Source organism: Molossus molossus, unplaced genomic scaffold, assembly GCF_014108415.1.
Source record: "Molossus molossus isolate mMolMol1 unplaced genomic scaffold, mMolMol1.p scaffold_m16_p_2, whole genome shotgun sequence".
In the NCBI taxonomy this organism is placed as follows: Eukaryota; Metazoa; Chordata; class Mammalia; order Chiroptera; family Molossidae; genus Molossus; species Molossus molossus.
This window is the reverse complement of record NW_023425355.1, coordinates 106,210,170-106,236,474: the sequence shown is the minus strand read 5'-3', so window position 1 is coordinate 106,236,474 and position 26,305 is coordinate 106,210,170. Positions and strand designations below refer to the sequence as shown.

The following is a 26,305-nucleotide window of genomic DNA, read 5'->3' as shown; positions in this document are numbered from 1 at the left end:
GAAGACTACATGATGCAGACTACGTGCCTGGTGAGGGAAACTACTCTCAGTAGAGGGCAGGGATCAAGAAGTGAAGGAAACACAAGGGGCTACAGTGACCTGAGAAGTGAAGTGAGGAGCAGCAGGCTTTAGATCAGAGGCCAGAAAACATTTTCTTTGAAGGGCCACGATAGTAAATATTTTATACTTTGAAAGCCACATACAGTCCCTGTTACGTATTTTTTAACATCCCTTTTAAAATATGAAAACTACTCTCAGCTTGTTGGCCTTACAAAACAAGCCTCAAGTAGTTTGCCCACCCCTGGTTTAGATGGGAGTGAAGGTAAGAGCAGAAGGAATTTCTAGAGGGTCTGTTGCTATGCAGTGGTATGAAATCATTGTTTTAATAAGAAGAATATGACAGACAAATAGAAGAAGGATTGAAGGTGTGAGGGGTGGGAGGAAGAGAATTCAGAAATAAATCAATCTGGGCATGCATGATATGATGAGGACTTGGAGCAATTGTGGGATGGAAAGTAAAGTCAGAGTCTAGGGGTCACTCTCTAGGGAGCCCCAGCAAGCCCCAGGGACAATAGATGAAGGAAAGTGGATAATATGAGTCCAAGAATTTGGATCTGGATGCTGGGAAGCATGGTGGTGATATGGATAGAGAGTCTGGAAAAGGGACCGATTTGGGGCGGAGTGACATCATGGTAACTGTTGTAACTTGAATCTGAGCTGTGGGTGAACCTCCTGGGTCAGGCACAGATTTTGAAGCTACCATGGTGAATCAATCAGTGGTGGAGGGTGTGCCAGACCACATGGGAAGCCAGGTGGCCTCCAGGTTTGGTCTCTAATGGTGAGAGTAGAACAGTAAGTGGGGAAGGATGGGCAAAATTAGAAGTAGTGAAAGGTAAATCTAGAATTTCCAAACTAATCTCCCTCCACCCCCTAGTAATTCATCTCTTTAATTGTCCAACTTCATTATATAAAGGATTTGAAGCAGCTTCTAGAACTCATTGTGGAGTACAGTGATTAGTCTGTTATTATATTCCATTCAGGATTTATTCACAAGGCCCTTTTTCTTCAACCCAAACAAGTAATTGCTATAGTTTGCTGAGTTTTTTATGCACCAGGCACTGTTAGGCTCTTTAAACATCAGCTCATTTGCTCTTCAGAACTTTCATTGTATTTATTTTTTAATACTTTCTTCTTTATCACAATACTGCATAACATGTAGAAGTTATTCAATAAGTATATGACTAATTATAATAATCATTGAAGAAGCTTTAGATATTGGAGGCAAAAAAGAAAAATTAAGTAATTCCCAAACTCAGATAACAGTTGGGTTAACCTTTGCATGTATTTCCTAGTAGTCTTATTCTGTTGTCCTTAAAAGTCAGTTCTCTTAGACAGCATGCTAATCTTAGAACAGATGCTAGAAGTTGACTTTTTTTCTGAGTATTTTAAAATTACTAAATCCTGGATATAAGCTTGTTTGGCCTTATTTGCCTCTTTTTCCTAAAGGTGGAGGGTACTCTGTACCAGAAAGCAGACATAGACCCTGGTGAGAAGATACTAAACCATTCTCCCTTCTTCTGTCTCCAGGCCTGCTATGGCATCCTTAAGGTCCCAAAAGGCAGCTGGCTATGTCGATCCTGTGTCCTGGGCATTCATCCACAGTGTGTGTTATGTCCAAAGAAAGGTGGAGCCATGAAGACCACCAAGACAGGAACTAAATGGGCTCATGTTAGCTGTGCACTGTGGATTCCAGAGGTAAGAACTCATCCAGGCCTGTGAGGTCAACATTCAAGACCTTTATTCATAACACCATCCCTCGTTTAATCTGGTTTTTCCATTTCTGATATTTCCTGATTTGTTACGTGTACACTAAGTTGATTAAAAGGGGCTTCCAGACATAACTTTTCTTTGCTTCTCATGGCTGCCCTTTTTATTAACCTGTTTGGACATCCCACTCACATCCTCTTTCCTCAACCCCTGCCTAGACTTCACTCGTGCCTTTTCATCTTCTATGTGAATCATTCGCATTACTGGAAATGACTGAAGGTCTGAGCAGTGGCTAGAGACAAGTTTCATTTATTCTTGGTTCCATAGTAACCTAGCTCACCTCATTGTTTTGATGTTCTGAGTTTCATGTAACATCATTTATGGTTTGTGAAAGATACTTTGGAAATGCCTTGGTGTCTGTGCATTATGGTGGTATTTTATTTGTAGGTCAGCATTGGCTGCCCTGAAAGAATGGAACCAGTCACGAAGATCTCACACATCCCACCCAGTCGATGGGCCTTAGTCTGCTACCTTTGCAAGGTGAAGACAGGAGCTTGCATTCAGGTAAGTCAAGTCCCCAGGAGAAGTGGTAGAGTGGGCTAACACCAAATTGGCCAGACCCACCCTCCCAGTGAGAGCATCCTGTTAACTGAAAGGTTACTCAGGAGGTCTCCCACTCACTCCCAGGGACTCTGCCATTGTACAGACCATTTCCGAAACTTTTTTTTTTTTGCATGTTGCCTCTGAACTCTTCAGCTTACTCTTTGTGGTGTCCGTAGTGGTAGTTAATTTCCATCCTTTGTTGTCAGATTTGAAGAATAAGGTGAGTTCTGAAGCTAAATGACACCACTCTGGGTGGAAATAAGCCAAACCAGGCCCATGTTCTTGTTTAGCTCACCTACTGACTATGGATAGACTTGGTTTCCCTGTTGCTGGACTAAGTGCAACTGATTTTGGTAGGGAAAGATGTCTCTGAATGGATAAATTCTGGTGGATAGGTTTGAAAGTCATTCTCAAAGCCACACTTGCATATTGTAGTTAGTAGAAGTAGAGTTTTCTGAGACATCTAGAACACAGGAATTCAGCTGCTTGAAGTAAAAGTAGTAGCTGGTACACCTAATAGCAGCATTTAGGGGGTGCTCGATGGGAATGGGAGAAGCCAGTTATCTCCAGCAAAGGCAGAAGGATTGACCCTTCTGCTCCACAGACCTCCTGCATCGAAGCTACAGGCTGATTGGAGTCAGATTTGCCTGCCAATATTCTTCATGAAAAGGAGCTAAATGATATCATAGCTTAGGGACAGTGACTCTAGGTATTTCATGAGGTTTCTATAGTCTGGCTCATCTTGTAGATTTCTTGCTCCAGATCTGGGATCAGCCACTCCTCCAAGTAATGCTGGTTCTTTTACTGGGAAATGGTATTTAACAAACATAATCTGGATCCCAAAGGCCCTTTTAATTTTTTGTTTGTTTTTTATCCTCACCCGAGGATATTTTTCCATTTTTTGTACAGATAGAGTGGGAGGGAAAGAGAGGAAGAGAGAGAGAGAGAGAGAGAGACATCAACGTGAAGGGACACATTGAGTGGCTGCCACCCGCACGACCAACCAGGGCCGGGGACAAACTGCAACTGAAGTACGTGCCCTTAGCGGGAACCGAACCCGGGTCTCTCCAGACCACAGGCCGACGCTCTAACCGCTGAGCCAAACCGGCCAGGGCTAATTTTTTAAATTTGTTTTTTACATCTGTCAGAACTAGATATTTCATTTTGCTTTTTTTTTTAAAACTTTCCTACTGATAGCATTTATTTTAATTACTGCACAAAGTTCTCTCCTGGTTGCTCCCCATATGAGTCCCTTGAGGTCAAGATTGTACATCATTCTTCTGTGAATTTCCCCTAGTACGAAGGAGAGTGCCTCCCCATTGTCAGTGCTCAATTATTGTTTATTGAATAAATATATTGTATCATAGATTAATTTGTAACATGCATTTTCCCCACTAAAAATATCAAATATTTTTCATAATTATTATTTAGTCATTTTGTAATAACACATTGAATTTATATCCATTGATTAACTTATTTTTCTTATTGCAATATCTGCATTTTCCCCTTATTTTGATTTTTTTAAGCTTTTATGTTTTTACTGATTTTTAGAGAGAGCCGGAGAAAGAGAGAGAAACATGCATCGGCTGCCTCCTGCACTCCCCCTACTGGGGATCAAGCCTGCAACCCAGGCATGTGTCCTAACTTGAAATCAAACCAGCAATTTCTTTTTTTTTTTTTTTATCCTCACCCGAGGATATTTTTCCATATTTTGTACAGATAGAATGGGAGGGAGAGAGAGTGAGAAACATCGACGTGAAGGGACACATCGAGTGGCTGCCACCCGCACGACCAACCAGGGCCGGGGACAAACTGCAACCGAAGTACGTGCCCTTAGCGGGAACCGAACCCGGGTCTCTCCGGACCGCAGGCCGACGCTCTAACCGCTGAGCCAAACTGGCCAGGGCCAAACCAGCAATTTCTTGATATGTGGGATGACACCCAACCAACTGAGCTATACAAGCTGGGCATGACCCTAGTTTTCATTATAGCCCCACATTACCATATTCTGTCCTCTGTTATAGTTATTTGTTTAGGAGTTTTATCTTCCCTAATAGACTGTAAGCTCAGACTATTTTATCCTTAGAGCCCCCACACCCATGACATGGCAAACAGACAACAAATATTAGATTGATGGATAGACAAAAGATAAATATATGGAAAGGTGAAACATCCTGGAGTAAGTTTTTCATTTGCAGGGCAATGGCTCTTATTTTTATTACTTAGAGCTCAAATTCTGCATTTTTTAAAGGTCTTACCAAATTAAGACTCTCAAACTTTTTATTATAAGGAATTAAATTTATTCAACAAATATTTAAGTGCCTAATTGTATTCCAGGCACTGTGGATTTATCAGTGAACCAACAAAGATCCTTGTACCATAGAATTTACATTTTAGTTGAGGAAACAGATAATATGCCATGGATATTAAACAGCACATTAGAAGATAAGTGCTATGGAAAGGAAATATATGGACTATCATAAGCAGATGGGAGTGTGGGACAAGGGGCATGTGTTGCAAGTTTAGAGTGGTTAGAATAGGACTCGTAGAGGTGACATCTGAGGAAAGACTTGAAGGTGAGAGAAAATGATGCAGATATTTGGGCTAAAAATGTTCCAGGCAGAGCCCAACTTGTGTGGCTCAGTAGTTGAGCATCAACCCATGCACCAAGAGGTTACCAGTTCTATTCCCAGTGGGGGGCATGCAGGAGGCAACCAATCAGTATTCTCTCTCATTGATGTTTCTATCTCTCTCTCCCTCACCCTTCCTCTCTAAAATTAGTAAAGGGGAAAAAAATTTTTTTTAATGTTCCAGGCAGAGGGATCAGCCAATAAAAAAGCCCCTGAGGTAGGAATGTGTCTAGCCAGTTTGAGCAACAGGAAAGAAGCCAATGAGACTGGGATGGTGTGCAGGAAAAGAGGACCAGAGAGATTACATGGGGACTTGATTGGTTGGGGCAGGAGTTGGCAATTTTTTTCTCCCTTTTTGTTTTTGTTTTTTGTGTGTTAGTTTTTATTGTTGAAAGTATTACAGATGTCTCCCTTTTTTTCCCAGTCTCCAATTTTTCTATACATGGTCAGATAGTGAATACTTTAGGCTTTGCAGGCCATACAGTCTATCACAACTACTCAACTCTGCCACAAAGGCAGCCATAGACACTACTTAAGCAAATGAACATGGCTGTGTTCCAATAAAATTTTATTTGTGGTCTAAAATTTTATATTATTTCATGAGTCATGAAATACTATTTTTCTTTTGATTTTTTTCCACCTTTTAAAAATGTGAAAACCATCCTTCGCTACCATCCTTAGCTCATGGGCCACACAAAAACAGGCAGCTGGCTGCATTTGGTGTCTGAGCCATAGTTTGTAGGCCCCTGGTGTAAGACTCAGGGCTCATATGAGATCTTTTGGTTTTATTCTCAGTTTAACCCGGGGCAGGGGGGTGCATTGGCAGGTTTTGAGCAGACAAGTGACATGATTTGATTTATGTTTGGGGGGAGTTTTGTTTGTTTGTTAATCCTCACTTGGGGATATTTTTTTCCATTGATTTTTTTTTTTTATCCTCATCCAAGGATATTTTTTTCCATTTTTTGTTGAGATAGAGTGGGAGGGAGAGAGAGGACGAGAGAAAAAGAAACATCGATGTGAAAGGGATACATCGAGTGGCTGCCACCCGCATGACCCAACCAGGGCCAGGGACAAACTGCAACCGAGGTACGTGCCCTTAGCGGGAACCGAACCCCTGTCTCTCTGGACCACAGGCCAATGCTCTAACCGCTGAGCCAAACTGGCCAGGGCTTTTTCCATTGATTTTTAGAGAGTGGAAAGGTGGGAGGGAGGGAGGGGAAAGAGAGAAAGAGAGGGGAGGGAGAGGTGAGAGAGATACAGATACAGAGACACAGAGGTGGGGATCAAACTTGCAATCCAGGTACCTGCCCTTGACCCAGGAATCATACCTGCAACCCTTCAGTGCCTGGGCTGATGCTCTAACCACTTAGCACACCGGCCAGGACTGATTTATGTTTTTAAAGGATCACTATGTGGAATGATTTGACCTCTAAGATTTGCTTCAAAATAGTCTCTCCCTGGCTGGTTTTGCTCAGCGGTTAGAGCATCAGCCCATAGGCCAAAGAGTTGTGGGTTTGATTCTGGTCAAGGGCATATACCTCAGTTGTGGTTCAGTCCCAGCCCTCATTGGGGTCGTGCAGGAGGCAACCAGTCACTGTGTCTCTCTCACATCAATGTTTTCTCTCTCTCCCTCTCTCTCTCTCTCTCTCTCTCTCTCCCCTTCCTGTTCTCTTTCCCCCTCCCTTGAGTGAGGATTTAAAAGAAAGAAAGAAATGGAGTAGGAACAGTCCAAAAAATTGGGGGAAAGAGGTGTTTTCTTTAGATGGAAGAAATAACAAATATGTGTGCATGCTTGTTAACTAGAACATAACAATATAATGCAAAGGAAGTTATCTAGTGGAGAGGAAAAACTACTGGAGTGAGGTTTTTCAGTGAGAGATGTGGTGAAGCATGCAATATAGGGGTGATTTTCGGCAAGAGCAAATAGTTCTTCCCAGGGGACAGTCAGAGTGTGTAGGTGCAATATTAGGTATGTGCTTGTGGGAGTCTGCATACGTGCTCTTGATTGTTCTAATTTCCTCATTGAGGCAGGAAGCAGGTTCATCAGGTGAGAGTGAGGATGTGGATGGGCCTAGAGGTGTGAGAAGAAAAAAAGTGTGAAGTAGTTTTATGGTTTGGAGAAATGCATTGTCAGTGTCAGATTGAAATAAAGACCCTCCTCCCCCAGGTTAAGGGGGCATGACCTTCAGGTAACCTTAAGTGTGCTTGTATTTTTCTCCACCCACATGCTACTTATACTAATGGTGTGTTCTTTGTTTTACATGGTTCACACCTAGTTTTCCTATGGGAAAACAGACCAAAACCTTTTTTTCCTTTTAAACCACCACTAAGTAAATATAATTCCAACCTCATTAGTAATTTAGCATTTTCCTCCCTATATGGGAATGAAAAATATAGTAAACAAATACAGGTGACTCTTGAACCATGCAGGGGTTAGGAGTGTCAACCTCCTCCACAGTCAAAAATACACATAAAACTACAGTCAGCAGTCCACATATATGGATTCCCAACCTCAGAGTTGACCTTTAAACAACACAGGTTTGAACTGCGTGTGTCAATTGGAAAATCCTAATATAAGTTGGACCTGTACAGTTCAGACCTATTGTTGTTCAAGGGTCAGCTGTACAGTAATTCAGTAAGGGTTGAATTTTATTAGCATCATTGTTCTTCAGAGGTTATTTAATAGTCTTTGTGATTATTAACATATTTGGTATATTTTGCTTTATAAACTCTTTATGGAAATTTCTTAACTATCTGTGAATTGTGTTTATTCCTCCTATCTCCCAAAAGTAGGAATACCTGCATCTCTCCCCTTCTTTTGATTTCAGAACATTCACTGGGCAAGGATAAAAATCCAACACTACTGGGTTTGGGGTCTAGACTAGCCAGTTACCTACAGCTTCCATAACTTGGAGCTAGAACCTTTCTCGTGAGCATGAAGGCTTCTGATGATCCTCGAATAGATACTAAAGACTGGGTTCAAATCAGATGCCCAGACATCTCTGGATTTTGCCTAAACCTTGGACACAGTCTCTCTGTCAGCTTTCCAGAACTCCTATAGGGTCCTTATATATCTTATGTGTAAGCCCCATTCAACCTAGATCCAGGTGCTTTAGGCATTCCCTGAGAAAAAAAGAAAGAAAACACTGGTCAAGAATATGGCTTTTGGCCCTGGCCGGTTTGGCTCAGCAGTTAGAGCATCGGCCTGCGGTCCAGAGAGACCCTGGTTGAGTTCCCGCTAAGGGCACGTACCTCGGTTGCAGTTTGTCCGTGGCCCTGGTTGGGTCGTGCGGGTGGCAGCCACTCAATGTGTCCCTTTCACGTCGATGTTTCTCTCTCTCTCTCTCTCTCTCTCTCTCTCTCTCTCTCTCTCTCCCTCCCACTCTATCTGAACAAAAAATGGAAAAAAAAATGTCCTCAGGTGAGGATAAAAAAAACAAAAGAATATGGCTTTTGGGTCCAGACTCCTGGAATTCAAATCCTGGTTCTGCAAACTCTTGCTTGTTATGTAATCTTAAGGAAGTTAATCTGCCATATCTGTGCCTCACTTTCCACATCTGTAAGTGGAGATAATTGTACCTACTTATTAAGGTGGTAAAGAGCTTAGCACAGTGCTTAACAGGTAGTAAATACTCAGTAAATGTTAGTGGTACTAGTAATTGTACTTATTATTATTTATATTATTATTCTATGGAGTCTATCTGACTTTGCTGATGGAAAGCCCTAGCATTCATCCAGCCAAACTGAATAGAATCATCAGACATTTGGTATTGGCATAGGTGGCCCTTTTGACAGTAGAGGGATATGGGCAGGTGTGAAATCATATGCAAGTATATTGAAGTCAGGATAAATCAGTGAGCCACCATGAGTTTACCATTAGGCTAATATGAGTTTGACTATGAGAGAAGTAATCTTCTTTTAAAAAAACAAATGAAAATCTTCAACAAGTGAGGAAATACAAGTGTATCTACTCAATGACTCTTAAAGGTGGTACTAGTAGAGAAGGAAATTAAATGTTGAGATTAAAAGGCACCAAAAAAAAAAAAAAAAAAAAGAACCAAGGAAAAGCACTTTAATTTTTTTTATATATTCCAAATTTTATTTGTCAGTGTAAATTGTTCTTGTTCTACATTTCTAGTCCCTGCCCTCAGAAGTTTATGGTCTATTAAGGGAGGCCAAATGTAAACATGGGAAAAGTTACATAATAGTGAAGTTACATCTCTCCTTAGACCTCTGAGACCCTTAGGGATGAGAGATCAGAAGAGCTGGTGGCTGCTGTTGGTGCTAGAGTTTAAGTACACAATGGCTGAAGTGGGTTTTATAGGCTGGCTTGAGCCATTTATGACATTGTTTCAGTGGCCAGGTTTTGAGAAAATTGTTCTGATACCACCCATGTGTCCATTCATGGATTATTGGGGATTAAGAACAAGAATTTCTGAGGACATATGCACCAGGCCTTTGGTGTTCCAGGCAGGTATCATCTGGTTTTTATTTAATTCCTAAATCAGTCTTTGGTATTCTGTTTTGAAGATTTTTATTCCACCAGCCCAACCTATCTGATCCAGTCTCATTTCACAAAAATTCCCCTTACATGTTTCCCTCTAATGAAAGTATTGTAAAAACTTGTTTTCTTCTACAATTTCTTTTTTTTCAAATTGCATTTCTTTTGTTTGTTTGTTTGTTTATTTATTTTTTATTGATTAATTTTTGTTACAGATGTTTCTCCTTTTTACCCCACTGATCCCCCCTCCCCCTCCCTCCCTGCCCCTTCCCCAGATTGTTGTCCATGTCCACTGTTCATGCATACATGCGTATAAGTTCTGTGGTTCATCCCTCCCCCACCTCCCCACTCCTTAGGGGATTGTCAGTCTGTACCCCGCTTCCGCGTCTCTGGGACTACCCCATTCCTCAAACTGTTATGTTCATTATATTCCACAAATAAGTGAGATCATATGAAACTTGTCTTTCTCTGTTTGGCTTGTTTCACTTAGGATGATACTTTCCAGGTCCCTCCATGTAGTCTCAAAGGATAAGAGATCTTTCTTTCTTACCGCTGCATAGTACTCCATTGTGTATATGTACCACAGCTTTTTGATCCATTCGTCTACTGATGGACACTTGGGCTGTTTCCAGATCTTAGCGATTGTAAATAGTGCTGCTACAAAGATGGGGGTACATATATTCTTTCTGATTGGTGTTTCAGGCTTCTTAGGGTATATTCCTAGAAGTGGGATCGCTGGGTCAAATGGAAGATCAATTTTTAATTTTTTGAGGTGACACCATATTGTTTTCCATAGTGGCTGCACCAGTCTGCATTCCCACCAGCAGTGCACTAGAGTCCCCTTTTCTCCACACCCTCGCCAACACTTGTTGTTTGATGATTTGTTGATGGCGGCCATTCTGACAGGTGTGAGGTGATACCTCATTGTTGTTTTGATTTGCATCTCTCTGATGATTAGTGATGATGAGCATTTCTTCATATGTTTCTTAGCCATTTGTATGTCCTGTTTGGAGAGGTGTCTATTTAGTTCCTCTGCCCATTTTTTAATTGGATTCTTTGTCTTCCTTTTGTGGAGTTGTATGAGCACTCTATATGTATTGGAAATTAACCCCTTATATGATATATCATTGGCAATTATGCTCTCCCATACAGTGGGTAGCCTTTCCGTTTTGATGCTTCTACAATTTCTAAAGACTGTGTACAAAATTTTTCTTTCTCCCCTTTAAAAGTAAATAAACCACAATGAAATACCACTTCATACTCACTAGGTGGTGATACTCACAAAGTCAGACAATAACAATTATTGGCAAGAATGTGGAGAATTGGAACCCTTGTGCATTGCTGATAAGACTATAAAATGTGCAGCCACTGTGGAAAAGAGTCTGGATGTTCCTTACAAGATTAGACCTAGAGTTACCCTATGGCCCAGAAGTTCTACTTATAAGTGTATACCTATAGTCCCAGAGGTCCCAAGACTACCCTCAGGTTCAGTAATTCACTAGAACTCAGAAAAGCCATATATTCATGGTTACAGTCTATTAGAGTGAAAGGATACAAATTAAAATCAAAGGGAAGAGGCTCATAGGGCAGGGTCCAGGAGAGACCAGGCAGGGACCTTCTGGTTGTCCTCTCCAAGTGGAATCTTGTGGACAGTGCTTATCTCTCCTAGCAATTATGTGTGATAATACACACAGAGTGTTGCCAGCCAGGGAAGCTCACTCAAGCCTTGGTGTTCAGAGATTAGCAGTTGGCCAAGTAGACATGGCTGATACCATGTGGCCCAACGACTCCATCACAAATCATGTTAACTTAAACTATCTGGCATTGCTCAAAGCCCCTAGGTAGACATTACTATCAGGAGCTGGGGGCAAAGGATCAAATCTTTGTTTGGGCAAGGTTAATTCTTTACTGCACATTACCAAAGAGAAATGAAAAAGTATGTTCACACAAAAACTTGTACACAATTGTTCATAGCAGCATTATTTCAAGATAGCCAATAAGTACAAACAACCCAAATGACTATCAACTGATGAATGCATATACCAATATCCCTACCATAGAATATTATTTGGTCATAGTTTTTAAAAAATGAAATTCTGATACATGCTACTATTTGGATGAACCTTAAAAACATGCTAAGCGAAGAAGCCAGACACAAATGGCCACAGTGTACAATGCTACTTATAAGAAATTCCCAGCCCTGGACGATTTGGCTCAGTGGTTAGAGTGTTGGCCTGCGGTCCAGAGAGACCTGGGTTCGGTTCCCGCTAAGGGTGCGTACCTCAGTTACAGTTTATCCCTGGCCCTGGTTGGTCGTGTGGGTGGCGGCCACTCGATGTGTCCCTTTCACGTCAATGTTTCTCTCTCTCTCTCTCCTTCTTTCTCCCTCCCACTCTATCTGAACAAAAAATGGAAAAATGTTCTCGGGTGAGGATAAAAAAAAGAAATTCACAGAATAAGCTTATCTATAAAGACTCAAAGTTAGATTAGTGGTTGTACAGGGCTGGGGTTGGGGGCAGGGAGTGACTGCATATAGGCACAAGATTTATTTTGGGGGTGTTGAAATGTACTGGAATTACATAGTGGTGATGGTTGCACAACTCTATACAACAAGCCATTGAAATGTGTACTTAAGCCCTGGCCAGTTTTGCTCAGTGGTTAGAGCATCGGCCTGCGGTCCAGAGAGACCCGGGTTTGGTTCCTGCTAGGGGCACGTACCTCTGTTGCAGTTTATCCCCCACCCTGGTTGGGTCGTGCAGGTGGCAGCCACTCAATGTGTCCCTTTCACGTCGATGTTTCTCTCTCTCTGTCTCTCTTTCTCTCTCTCTCTCTCTCTCTCTCTCTCTCTCTCTCTCTCTCTCTTCCTCTCTCCCTCCCACTCTACCTGAACAAAAAATGGAAAAATGTCTTTGTATGAGGATAAAAAAAGAAATGTATACTTAAAAGTGGTGAGTTTTATCTCAATAAAGCCGTTTTTTTAATAGACACAATATTTTCCCTGTCACTATAAGTGGTTACAGTAAAAATAAATGAGATGTATGCAGAGGCATTTTGTTTAATAGAATGTGTCAAATACATGTTTTTGGGAAAAAGTTAAATCGGTTTTTGATTGGTACCAAAACTTGATTGTCATTTCTCATTTACCACCAGAATATATAGACCTCTAGCTATAAATATCATAGAATGACCTTATTTTGAAACTAGATGAATTTTATGGCAGTTTCTTAAAGATGTTCCTTTTTTTTTTTTTTAAATTCTCACCCAAGGATATGTTTGATTTTTTTTTTTTTCTTTAGGGGGAGAGAGAGAGAGAAAGAAAGAAACATCAATAGGTTGCCTCCAACACGTGCCCCAACCGGGGATTGAACCTGCAACCTAGGTATGTGCCCTGACTGGGAATCAAACCTGCAACCTTTTTGATGTGGGGGACAACACTCTAGCCAACTGAGCCACCTGGCCGGAGCAAAGCATTTCATTTTTAATCTAAGTACCCAATTCTTATTTTTGTGTTATCTTTTTTTTTTTTTTTATCCTCACCCAAGGACATTTTTCCATTTTTTTGTACAGATAGAGTGGGAGGGAGAGAGAGAGAGAAACATCGACGTGAAAGAGACGCATCGAGTGGCTGCCACCTGCACAACCAACCAGGGCCTGGGAAAAAATGCAACCGAGGTACATGCCCTTAGTGGGAACTGAACCCAGGTCTCTCCAGACCGCAGGCCGATGCTCTAACCGCTGAGCCAAACTGGCCAGGGCTGTGTTATCTTTTATTTTGAGTAATTTATGTTTATGTCTCTACACTCTATACATTTGACCTGAGCCCTGGCCGGTTTGGCTCAGCAGTAGAGCATCAGCCTGCAGTCCAGACAGGCCCGGGTTCGGTTCCCGCTAAGGGCACGTATGTCGGTTGCAGTTTGTCCTCGGCCCTGGTTGGGTCATGTGGGAGACAGCCACTCGATGTGTCCCTTTCACGTTGATGTTTCTCTCTCTCTTTCTCTTCTTCGCTCTCCCTCCCACTCAATATGAAGAAAAAATGGAAAAATATCCTTGGGTGAAAATTAAAAAAAAAAAAATTGACCTGAAAGAGATGATCTGTTTTCAGCTGCTGTTTAATAGTAAGTTTTTAATCCTCACCCAAGGATATTTTTTTCATTGATTTTTATATAGAGTGGAAGGGAGAGAAGAAGGAGGAAGGGAGGGAGAGAGAGAAAGAGAAAGAAAAAGAAACATTGATGTGAGAGAGACACATTGATTGGCTGTCTCCCACACAACCCCAACCAGGGCCGGGGATTGAACCTGCAACCAAGGTACATGCCCTTAACCAGGAATCAAACCCACAGCCCTTCAGTTCACGAGCTGAACGCTCCAACCGCTGATCCAAACCAGCCAGAGCAATAGTAGTTTTATTTCAAACATTTATCCCCTTGAATAAAAAACAATCCTTTTGCCCAGCCAATGTGGCTCAGTGGTTGAGCATCGGCCCATGCACCAAGAGGTCACCGGTTCAATTCTTGGTCAGGGCACATGCCCACGTTGTGGGCCCAATTCCTAGTTAGGGGCATGGGGGAGGCGGCCAATCGATGTATCAGTGTTCTCTCTCATTGATGTTTCTATCTCTCTCTCCCTCTACCTTACTCTTTCTCTAAAACTCAATGAAGAAAAAAATTTTTTTTAAATCTTTTTGCTTTCTCGTCCCATATTTTGTTTTCCTTTTTTTTAAATCCTCACCTTAGGATATTTTTCTATTTATCTTCAGATAGAGGGGGAGGGGGAGAAAGGGAGGGAGATAGAAACATCTATGTGAGAGGGACACATCAACTGGTTGCCTCCCACACAACCCCAACCAGGGCCAGGGACGAACCGCAACCGAGGTATGTGCCCTTGGCCAGAATCGAACTCACGACTCATTGGTTCACAGGCCAGCATTCTATTGCTCAGCCAAATAGGCCAGGGCCCCATATTGTATTGGTTATTATACAGCAAAAAGAGCATTATGCCCAACACTTTTCATTTGCAAAGAATGCCTTTTGCTCCTTGTGTTTTAAATGACTAGCTAGTTTCTTAGCCAAGTGATAACAAAAGGCACTCAGAAAAAAAGTACATTTTGGGCTTTCATTATCCTCATTTTCATGAGGTTTTTCAAATACATGGAAGGTTTAAGGATACAGATTTTAATGTAATGTAACAGACTTTTCTACCAGAGCTATTCAACACTGGGTAAGTTGTCTTAGGTAAGTGGCTACATTAATACTTGATTGAAAAGTGGAAGGAGTTTGGAAGGGGGACAGTAGAGGTAGAAAAGCAGGTACTCTAGAGAAACTACAAGTAATAATAAATGTGAGGCTGGATGAGATGATCTTAAAATTATATTCCATCCCTGGGATTTTTTATCCTATGAAATTAGTTTAAATGGAATCTACCCTGTTAAAGCTTTGATGGTTGCCAGGATACTCTTAGGTGTTGAATTTCTCAATGTACTGAAGCAGAGGAGTGCAGCAGTCATGGGCCAGATTCTCCCTATGAATCTTCAGTGTGTGCTGCACAATGACACTTAACAAATGTATTGCATCTGTGAATGGCAAGATATTATAAACTTAATTTCAGATTGTCTGTAACCATACTGTCCAATAGAACTTTCTGCAATGGTGGAAATCTGTGCTGTCCAATTTGATTGCAATGTGGCTAGCATGACTAAGGAATTGAATTTTTAATTGTGTGTAATTTTAATTAATTTAAATAGCTACTTTTGGCTAGTTGGCTACCATGTTGGACAGCACAGCTCTATAAGAACAATTTCAGGAAGTTAGGTTGCTTATATATTGGAGTTCCTGTGACCTTTTTAGAACTAGCAGGTGCTCTGGCAATAATATTGACTTTTGGGTTTTGTTTTTGTTTTTGTTTTTTTCACTTGTTCAGAAGCATTTTTTGAGCACCTGCTTGTTCAGTAGTTGATGGCAATGCATAATGAATGACAGTTATGGTCAGAGATTTTACATTTATTATACTGTAGGTATAGTATGAGAAGTAGCATTAGAGAAGCATATAATATGGTAATGTAGGAGACACAGAATAGGTACAGCATGATTTTTTACAGGGGCCAAGGAAGACTTCTCAGACGAACTTAATGCTTGAGCTAAACCTTAAAGAGGAGTTTGAAATTTTGGGGTTTTGGGTTGGTTTTTTGTTTTGTTTTTGCCTCTATTTTTGCTGTTTTCTATAATAGCAGATTTTCTATGTTACTTATAAAGCCTCTGTTATGATTGTTTTAGGACCCTTTCTCCCTCTTTCTTTTGCTTCCTATGAGCTCTCAATTTAGGCCCAGGGATATAGGGCTTTCCCTTTCCCCCAAGCCCTGGTGCCTTAACACATCTTTTCTTCCTACAGTGCTCGGTGAAAAGCTGCATTACTGCCTTCCATGTCACCTGTGCCTTTGAGCACAGCTTAGAGATGAAAACCATCCTAGATGAGGGGGATGAAGTAAAGTTTAAGTCTTTCTGCCTCAAACACAGCCAAAACAGGCAGAAGCTCGGGGAGGCCGAGTATCCCCTACACAGAGCTGCAGAGCAGAGCCAGGCCAAAAGCGAGAAGACCAGCCTGCGAGCACAGAAGCTTCGGGAGCTGGAAGAGGAGTTCTATACCCTGGTCAGTGTGGAAGATGTGGCCACAGAGCTGGGGCTTCCCAAACTAACTGTGGACTTTATCTATAACTACTGGAAACTGAAGCGGAAAAGTAACTTCAATAAGCCATTACTTCCTCCGAAGGAGGATGAAGAGAAAGGCTTAGTGCAGCCAAAAGTGGAAAGTATTCACACTCGCATGAGAATGTTTATGCATCTACGGCAAGACCTAGAACGGGTAAGGTGACGAGCTGTGACTAGTGTGTAGGTCTCTCTGCCTAGAAATGGAGGCCCCATTTCCAGTTGTTGTTTTTTAAGTTTAGCTCATTTATAGTGCGAGCTTCTGTGTCCTTATATTCTGATTTCATTGTGGCCCCAGATATTGGGCTTTGTTTAAATTTTGGCAGGCACATTCAGGGAATTGGAGAGCCCTTACTTTTATTCTCTATGAACTTAACTCTGAAATAAATTCTCATTTGGCTTACTTTTATTCACTGTTGAGCCTAAATTGGCTTAGTTATATTTTACTGACACACTGAAGAAGACTGCAGGCTGAAGAGAGAATGGATTTTGTTCAGGAAAGCACTAGATCAGAGTTTCTCAAACTCAGTACTATTGACATTTGTGCTGGATTATTCTTTGTTGCAGGGGACTGTCCTTTGTTATAGGAGACACTGTAAGATGTTTAGCAGCATCCCTGCTCTCTACCCAATAGATGCTAGTCACAAACCCCACCACCCCCTACCACATATGCAGTTGTGACAACCAAAGATGTTTCCAGATTACCAAATGCTCCCCAGAGGTCAAAATTGCCCTTGGTTGAGAGCCTCTGCACCACATAATTCCATTTAACTCATGATTGATTGATTGATTGATTGATTGAAAGATAGATAGATAGATAGATAGATAGATAGATAGATAGATAGATAGATATCGGGTATCAGGTATCTACTACATTGGTACCAAAGGAGTTCAAACATAAGTTAGGCTCTGTGTTTATCCTAGAGAATTTTGTAATCAATAATTATAGAGATGGCTTGGTTTTTTTCTCTGCTACCAGAATTTGGAAAGAAGCTAATAATTGGCTCACTTTTAAATTTTAACTCACATACATAGAACTTATTTTGCAGCAGCACTGTTCTAAGTACTTTATAAATATTAACTCACTTAATCCTAACATGCCTATGAAGAAAGTGTTACTATTATCCCTACTTACAGATAAATAAATTAGGGTGCAGAAAAGTTGAGTAATTTGTCCAGGTGGGAGTATGAGAGAATGAGGATTTCACCCTTGTAGCTGTGGAGACTTGGCTGAGCTGAAAGAGTGAGCAAAGTCACTTCCAGTATCCCAGCAGACCTTTATCCTGCTGATCCAGCACTCATTAGAACATTGTACTGAATCCAGCATTTCCATCATTTACTCAGGGATCTAAAAGGAAGGCTGAAATGTTAAATCATCATTTGGTCTTCCCAGCCTGGTTGTTCAGATAAATATCGAGCCCAGGACACCACAGGGAAAGTAGGTTTCAGGAGGTGGCTTTGTAACATTTTGCTTATGCTGCTGATTGGCATGGGAACCATGATCCCATGACCAACCATGCTGTGTGAATTGCTGTGAAGTGGCTCTCATGGCAGCTTTTGGGTTCCGTCTTCTCTCCTCATCCCCCTCACACCCCACTTCTGGCCCACCTGGCTTTAGTTGGCTAAAGTTTAGCTAAACAGTTTTGATTATCAGATTTGCATAACATGACAAAAATCTCTATTTGCTGGGGGTTGGGCTTTAGGTCCGAAATCTGTGCTACATGATAAGCAGGCGAGAGAAGCTGAAGCTGTCATACAACAAAGTGCAGGAACAGATCTTCGGTTTGCAAGTCCAGCTTCTTAACCAGGAAATGGCTGAAGGTAACCTGTAAATCAAAAATATTCCAGAAAAATATATAGATTCTGGTTACGTCCTATTTTAACAATTTAAATTTTATGTCAATTGTTTCACTTAAAAATATTTTTAAATTATTGTTCAGTATCTCATTTGTTCTAGTCCAGTCTTATATAACATGGCACATTTAATTGTCGACTCACTAGACAAGAAATCCCAGGGCAAGGTTGGGGGAGTCGCAGGTCTAGGGCAGGTAATCTAGGTTCCAGGCAACTATTAGGGGCCATTAGTTGGAGCCATGAAATTATTTTGTAATCATCAGATTTATTTAGAAATCAAAAGGACAGTATCAAATCCTAGTTCCAGAAAGCATTTTATTTCAGGGTTAGTCATCATAACAATGATCTGTTAAAACAAATCCTTAGCCAGAAGTTAGGAGATCTTGGTTCTTATCTCTTTATCTATCTATTTATTTATTTATCCTCACCCGAGGATATTTTTCCATTTTTGTTCAGATAGAGTTGGGAGGGAGATAGAGAAACACTGATGTGAGAGACACACATTGATGTGAGAGGGACACATCTGGTTCCCTCCAGCGTGACCCTGACCAGGGCCGGGGACGAACCACAACCGAGGTACGTGCCCTTGACCAGAATTGAACCCGCGACTACTGGGTCCGCAGGCCAATGCTGTAACCACTGAGCAAACCAGCCAGTGTATTATTCACTAATACAGGGTTAGGCAAAAGTAGGTTAATAATAATAAATAATACAATAATTAATTAATAAATAATAATACAAGAATAAACTCTGTTTTGTGTACTGACAACTATAAACCTACTTTTGCTAAACCCTATATTTGTTGAGCACCTACTGTGGACTAAGAACTGAGGTAGAAGATAGAGTAATCAGCGAGACAGAGACAGAATCCCTGCCTGCAGGGTACGCTGCCCATTAGTGAGAAAGACAGGTGAGCATAATTACAGTGCTCTAAATTCGGAGCTTGGCTGGAATGATGAGTCATGTTTAGTGACATTTGTAACCTCTCTGTGCCTCATTTAACACAGAAGTTGATGGCACAGCTTGGGCAGTCAGGGGTCACTGAGCAGGTATGCAGAATCCAGCTCCTGCCAAGGGCCAGCCATAGAGCAAGAGAGATACCCAGAAATGAGGTATCAGGTAGGCATCAAAGGCTCTGGGGTATTTTTTAGTATCTTGGGTCACAATAGAATGGTGTAGCAGGAGGCAGCAGGGCTGCTTAGCCACAAGGGCACCATGACAGACAAGAACCAAAAGACACCAGGGAGGAGCCCCTGCATGCTATTGGCCCCTAGACCATGTGGCTTCTGATAGATGGGAGCCAGCCCCGTAACTGCTTATGGTATTAGCAGGTGGCAGCGCCCGATAGAGAAGGGGGCTGTGAGTGTTCAACATGGACCCTTAGGGGACAAATTCTGCCTATTGAGGCACCTAATAGCTGTCCTCTCTATGTCATTTTTGTGAGGCTATAAAGATGGTAATAGGCAAAGGTCAAGTCCACATGCAAGGAGGAATTGTTTGGTAGTGCTCTTCTAATTTCAGAGTACTAAAAATTATAGAGGAATACCTGTTCTAAATATGACTGTAGATTGACATAACCAGGTAACTGATTGCCAGTGCTCCCCAGGCTAATGTAGGCAATTGGCAAGAATATTATACTTCTTTTCTGCCAGCCTTGTCACTACAAAACCTGACCCACACCTCCATGATGGTAATTCATAGTGAGGAAATCTTTTTAGGTTAAGGACATAAAATACATAGGAACCACCCACCACCACCTCTATTAATGCTAAGTTAAAACATATACTCACAGACTCTTCACCCACCAAAGCCCATGCAGTGTTCCTGAGCGTTTGTATTTGACTTTCTTCAGGATGGCCAGGAGAAATTGGAGGATGGGGTCTGAAATGTCTATATTTAAGGCACATCCTGAGTTCTGTGCAAGTACCTGCACACATGCACACACATATAGACACACAAATAGGGAGACCCTGTTTGTGTGTCATTGCTAGTAACATTCTTTTCAGAAATGGAAGGGGCGGAGATGGGATGTAGGAGGCAGCACACTAGTGTTTATAATCATTTCACAGACTGGGAGATCAGAGATGAAAAGGTTTGGAGTCACACAGCAAACAGTGACTGCTGAGTTTTCCCCTGCCCCAACCTCTAGTTCAGCTCACTCCAGCTGCTATACTATGATGTACATGCATATCAAAGACAGGTGCTTGTTAGACATTTAGAAGAGCTGGGTATGTGAACTCACTCTGCCATAAGCATGTACGCCATTACTTAAATCAGTTGTTAAAATGAATCTTTCTTTTTGATCTCAGGACTTCCTTTGACAAGTGCGCCAGAAAACTCTTACCCACCACCAAGAATTACCTTAAAGTTAAAAATGCCTAGATCAGCTGTGGAAGACCGCCGAAACAGCTCCACAGAGCTTGATCATGGACCCCTCTCTCATGACAGCAACTCCCCCGTTCACAATATGGGGAACACACAAGTGCCTCAGGAATTATTAGACATGAGAATGAAATCGTACCCGAGGCATCCATTAGAGAGCAAGAATAACTGTTTGCTGACCAATCTGGGCCTTTCTAGGAGCGAATCAAAGGATCCCAGTCCTGCTTGGACAACTCCATCTTCGGAGTTCTATCATGGGCAGTCACTGGGTAAACCCCTAGGTCTTCAGGCTGCCCTGCATGGACAGTCCTTAATTGGGAATGGGAAAAATAAGCCTAACTCCAAGTTTGCCAAATCCAATGGCCTGGAGGGCAGCTGGTCTGGGGATATCACCCCAAAAGAGAGCTCGAGTGAGATGTTATGTGACCAGGATTCCATGCTTAGCTCCCACTTGGCCAGTCAGGGCAGCTTTAGAAAACCTACCGTGGAACACTTCAGCAGGTCCTTTAAGGAGTCCACCAACAGGTGGATGAGGACCACAGAGGGCCTCCAGTGCTCTGGGAGGCCAACCAAGAATGTTAACCCCAAGGAGCAGCTCTGGGGCAAGCAGCTTGTTAGGCGTTCTGCAGGGAAAGCTCCATATCAGGAAAATGATGGGTATTGCCCAGATCTGGAGCTAAGTGATTCAGAAGCAGAAAGTGATGGTAATAAAGAGAAAGTCAGGGTAAGGAGAGAGAGCTCAGACAGGGAGAATCCTCCCCATGACTCTAGACGGGATTGCCATGGTAAAAGCAAGACATATCCCTTCTCCCACAGTTCAATGCAAAGGTGATTAACAAATTTTTGCCTTTGCCTCATATGTTGTGGAAAACCCTACACCAAAAGGGTTCTGGCATATGTTGGGGAGGAATTTCGGTGAAAAGAATAAAATGTTTCCACAGTAAATTGGCTTGCAATTTCTGAACCGGTTTCAAGTCTAGTTTTCATAAGCACATTATAAGAATTGCAAATTGTCCAAAAGGTTTTTTTTGCCAGAGACTATTGAGAACAGCTGGACCCAGAATATTTGTTCAGTAAATACTTTAGGGAAGCTTTCCAGTTATATTAACACATTGATGTGTGTATGTATTAAGAATCCTTGCACTGTTAATAAGCTTGCAAGAGATCATAATTATCAGACACTAAAACTACTTATCTTTTGAAGCTACAGCATGTGACTCCTAGAGCTCCTGTCTGTAGGAAGTTTCTAACTCCACTGGTATCTGGAAACCCTCCTCAGGGAAAGACCAGGGACCAACATCTCAGATACTGACAAACTTACTACCCTTTTCCATCCTCTGTACAAGGTTGAGTTCCTTTCAGAGGATCTTAATTTACCAGTTCAATACTACTAATGCTTCTAAGTGTCCAGTGCCTGTTCCTAGACTTGCTTGTTGGGGACGCACTTGTAACTGTTTCACCCAGCTAACAAGCATAAAAGGCTAACTTGTGGATAGTGTTTACAAAAGTACTACTTCCAAGGAAAATGCTCTGATTCTCTCAGTGTAGGCATTTGTGAAGGATCCCAGAGCCTTTCCCAAAGTGAGACCATTTCTGGGGGATTTGTACCAGGTCAGGGTTTTTGTGTTATTGTTTTCAAATAAGTTTGACTTAAGTTTGGCTAACAGTTTTTGTATACCTGCTTTAATGTTTATAAAATTTTTATTGAGGTATAATTAAAATATAAAATGCACAGAGGTTAAGTATTCTTACCTCCTTTAATTTTGAAACAGATTTTTATTGTCAAACAGAATTTGAAAGCATGTGTTCAACACATGGATATAATTTAGCTTTGTACCAACTTTGAATCCGAAGCAATTTTCTAAACAAAAAGGCTGGAGCCATTTTTCAGAAGTTGCTTATATAACCCTGTTCCCAAACTATCAGCTTTGATTAATTCCTGGGAGGAAGAGAATGATTACATTTGGGGGTGGGATAAACATGTCTGCTTCCCATTTAAAGAAAGGGAAAACATTAAAGTTTTTAAAATGTGAAGCCAACTATAATTCTCTGCTCTCTTTTCTTCTTAGCCTTAAGTTAATATTCTCTTTCTTCTAGTTTGGGAAAGTATAACGGGGATTTTCAGACAACAGAGGCCATTTTAGAGGTTTAAAGTTGCTTTCTGGTAAAACAGTCCAGCTGCAGTAGGTGCTAGTCAGTAAAGGCAAGGGCCCCTCAATGTGGGTAACTCAGCAGTTTCTTTTCCCCACTTTTGTTCTTATAGCCTTGTTAATGGATTTCTTTGCTTCTGTTTTTGCCTCCTTTTCTGAAAACTTCTGTATTTTGCTTATCCTTTGGCCACACCTTCAACATGTTTCTTTCATGCCTATGTACATGTGTGAACATGCCCTAGCATGTATGGGAGGTGTCCTGTATTTTGTTTGAAAGGAGGAATAGAATTTCTCCTATTTATGCACTAGGTTTCTGTGCTTGCTTTTTTTCTCTTTTTTTTTTTTTCCTGGGGTAGATACTAACTTGACACTTTCAGGGCAATGAAATGATAATGGAGCTGTATTATAAACTCCTTCTGTTAGAAGCCAGTACAGCAGCCTATATCCCATCATGCCTTTTAATTATGAGTAAGTGGGAGGAAAAGCAAACATTGAAAAAGTGCTTCAGCCAAAATTCCATATATACTGCCATTGGGAGAGTATTGACTAAAGTAATTCCAGTCAGGGAAATATAGTTGTAATATTTTTACAGGATTTTCCTAGGCAAATGAAGGAGCCTTCAGCTGTGTAAATTTCAGTTGCCCCAAAATGTATTTGCTACATTTTGCTGTTGTTTAAAGTATTACCTCTTAACCTTCTTTGTTATTTTTTTTGTTTTGTCTTATATAGTACAGTTTTCCAAGATAAACTCAGTCTTTTTTCAAATGTCACCTTTTTACCAATACTTTTTCATTAAATTATGAAAATTGCTAACTACTGTCAGTGTGGTAATTTTTTATTTTGGCGTATGGGTTTTAGAAAATCTTACATGTGTATTTTTTATATTAAAATTTTTTTATTCATTAAACAAAACAGATGGTGAAGGGAGGAGGAGCATTGAATATTTAGAAGCACAAATTCATGATATATGTCCATACCAGGGACCAAAGAGAATTCTGGGAACTTGGACTCTACCAGAAATCATGGGTTCATTAGGCTGATAAGACAAAACCTTTGGATCATCATTTAAAAATCACTGGGGAAATGGATCCTATCTATGATCACAAAGTTTGGAAAGCTTAAATCAGGCATCACTTAAATATACATCTTTACAATATTCGTTCTATTTGGAGTCATGTGAGTATATTAATGTTACAGGGGTTATGTGGCGATCATGGGGGGACATTGAGGCCATTATAAACATTTTTAGTGTGTTTAAGAAATGTACTTGCTAAAGATCATTTGATAAATCACTAGTGAAGAGAGTAAAAAGATAAGGTATTTCGACCTTTCTCCCTCACTTCCCATTCCGTTATATTAATGGATAACTTTTGATTTGGTAAATTGTTAAGTAAAATGTTGGACAACTGAAACTACAAATATACCCTATTATAACCAACAAGAGGTTTGGGTTTATACTGATGTCTGTGTTTCCAATGGGAAATGAACCTTTGTCTTTGCATTGAAGAAACTTTTAAACTTAGAATAAACCAGAGGATGTACAGTTCTGGGGGGTTTTCTCTCCAGGACTTTATACTGCTCAGCATTGTTTTTTGCCTTTAAAAAGAAAGGATATGCCAAAATGGAGTCACTTTTGCTAAGCCACATCACCAAACCAAAAGTTAAGAACTAACCTAATTGCAGTTTCAGCCTCTCCAAGACTATAATTTGTTAATCAGCAGTAGTTAGTTAATGACCCTCTGCCTTCCCTTCAGGGGTGGGGAACATCTGGCCCGTTGGCTGTATAAGGCCCTCAAAATCAATACCAGCAAACATCACACGCCTCACCAAATTAGCCTGACCAAATATGGCAAGCTAATTTTTAAGTTGATAATTTTGTTAAGCTTTTTTTTTTCTTAATCCTCATTCGGGGACTTTTTTTTTTTTTTTTTTTGCATTTTCAGACAGAGCGGGAAGGAGAAAGGGGGGTGGGGAGAGAAACATTGATGCAAGAGAGAGACATTGACTGGTTGCCACCCACATGACCCCAACCGGGGCCGGGGACAAACTGCAACCAGAGTATGTGCCCCCAGCAGGAACTGAACCCAGGACTCTGGTCCACAGGCCAACGCTCCAACCGCTGAGCCAAACTGGCCAGGACAAGTTGATAATTTTGTATGGCCCTCAAATGATGTTATAAATATCCAAATGGCCCTTGGCAGAAAAAAGGTTCCCCACCCTTGCAGGGAAGGTGCTCTTGCCTGAAACAATCTACTTTTTCAACTTCTTAGTCCCACCCTCCTTCTGCCTATGAAAACCTTCCATTTTATACAAGTCAACTGAGCTCCCTTTAGCTGGTAGATAGGATGCTGCCCAATTTGTGAATTGTTTACTAAAGCCAATTAGACCAAAAAACTTTTTTATGAATTTCAGAAAGGGTATTTGTTTGTTTGCGTGCTTGCTTATTTATTTTAAATCCTCACCCAAGGATATTTTTCCATCTATCTTCGGATAGAATGGGAAGGAGGGAGGGAGGGAGGGAGGGAGGGAGGGAGGGAAGGAAACATTGATGTGAGAGAGAGACATCAACTGGTTGCCTCCAGCACAACCCCAACCAGGGCCGAAGACCAAATCACAATCGAGGTACGTGCCCTTGACCGGAATCAAACCCGTGACTCTTTGGTCCTCGGGCTGATGCTCCAACCGCTGAGCCAAACTGGCCAGGGCTCAAATTTTGTTTTTTAATTAATAAATAAAGGTCTACCCTGAGGCTGTAACTCTTTTGCAGGGAATTCCATGACAATTCAGCACTGTTAAAGGAGGCTTCTGTGAATCCAGTTAATTTTACCTCGTGGATTGGAACAAAAATTGCATGACCTGAAGTTGTCCTTGAAATTGATTGTCCTTGAAATGAGTGTGGTGGGGGAGGCTTCAGCCCTAGACTGGTGTTCCCTGCTCTTTCTATCCACTGATGGGTTAAATACATTAGCTGTCTTGATAAACTCTCAGAGCATCCATCATTTTTCATCTTGTTAAGGGCAGTTTGGGTGTGAGCATTCCAGCCTCAAGGCCTGAACACTCCAAGCTTTAAATTTTCTTCCCTTCCCTTCACTACTCTACCCCACCTTCTCATTTTACTTATTTTTACTGAATCTCAGATTATAAACAATCTGGGGTAATTAAGCTGTACTCATTTTAACAAGTTACCAGAATTTGGAGACCATTTGCAGAAGCACCTTTTGGTCAACATTATGTACTTTCTAAAGTGTTGCCATGATGTAATGAAGGTGCTTCCATAAATCACACATGGAAATGGGCCTCATTTTTATCATTTCTCACATGATGAAAACAACTTCATGCTAAGAATTGCTGATGTTTTGAAAAGTGTAATCTCATTGAATTCATCACCTCAGCCTCAAAAATGAAAGATACTTCAGGTTAGGCAGTTACCACTTTCAATCTTGCAACTGCTTAGGGAAACAAATATTACATACTCATTCCTGCTTCAGATAAGCCTTACATATGTATTAGGGTTTTAGTAACAGACTTTTCTTCTTTTCATCCTAACTTTCCCTCTTCAGCTTTCCAAGACAGGCTCTCTGATAATTCTGTCCCCCTCCCTCCAGCTTTACAAACAGGTGCCCGTGGAGTAAAACCAATAATGGTATTCACAAGGCTCTTGGTTGTGTGCAGTACTGTGACCACGCATCATCTTTTCAGTCATATTTTCCCACGGGAATG

At 41.2% G+C, this 26,305-nt stretch overlaps 1 protein-coding gene across 2 annotated transcripts in view; it reads left to right on the top strand.

Moving 5' to 3' along the window:
• Positions 1-23,397, top strand: part of JADE3 (jade family PHD finger 3) — a 153,473-nt gene extending 130,076 nt beyond the window's left edge. For both annotated transcript variants that reach the window (XM_036270613.1, XM_036270612.1), the window contains 5 exons: positions 1,588-1,755; positions 2,215-2,331; positions 15,886-16,356; positions 17,903-18,020; positions 20,363-23,397. In XM_036270613.1, coding sequence (XP_036126506.1) covers positions 1,588-1,755; positions 2,215-2,331; positions 15,886-16,356; positions 17,903-18,020; positions 20,363-21,267 — 1,779 coding nt within the window. In that variant the 3' untranslated portion in view covers positions 21,268-23,397. The remainder of the gene's footprint in view (positions 1-1,587; positions 1,756-2,214; positions 2,332-15,885; positions 16,357-17,902; positions 18,021-20,362) is intronic.
• The last annotated feature ends 2,908 nt before the right edge of the window (positions 23,398-26,305 follow it).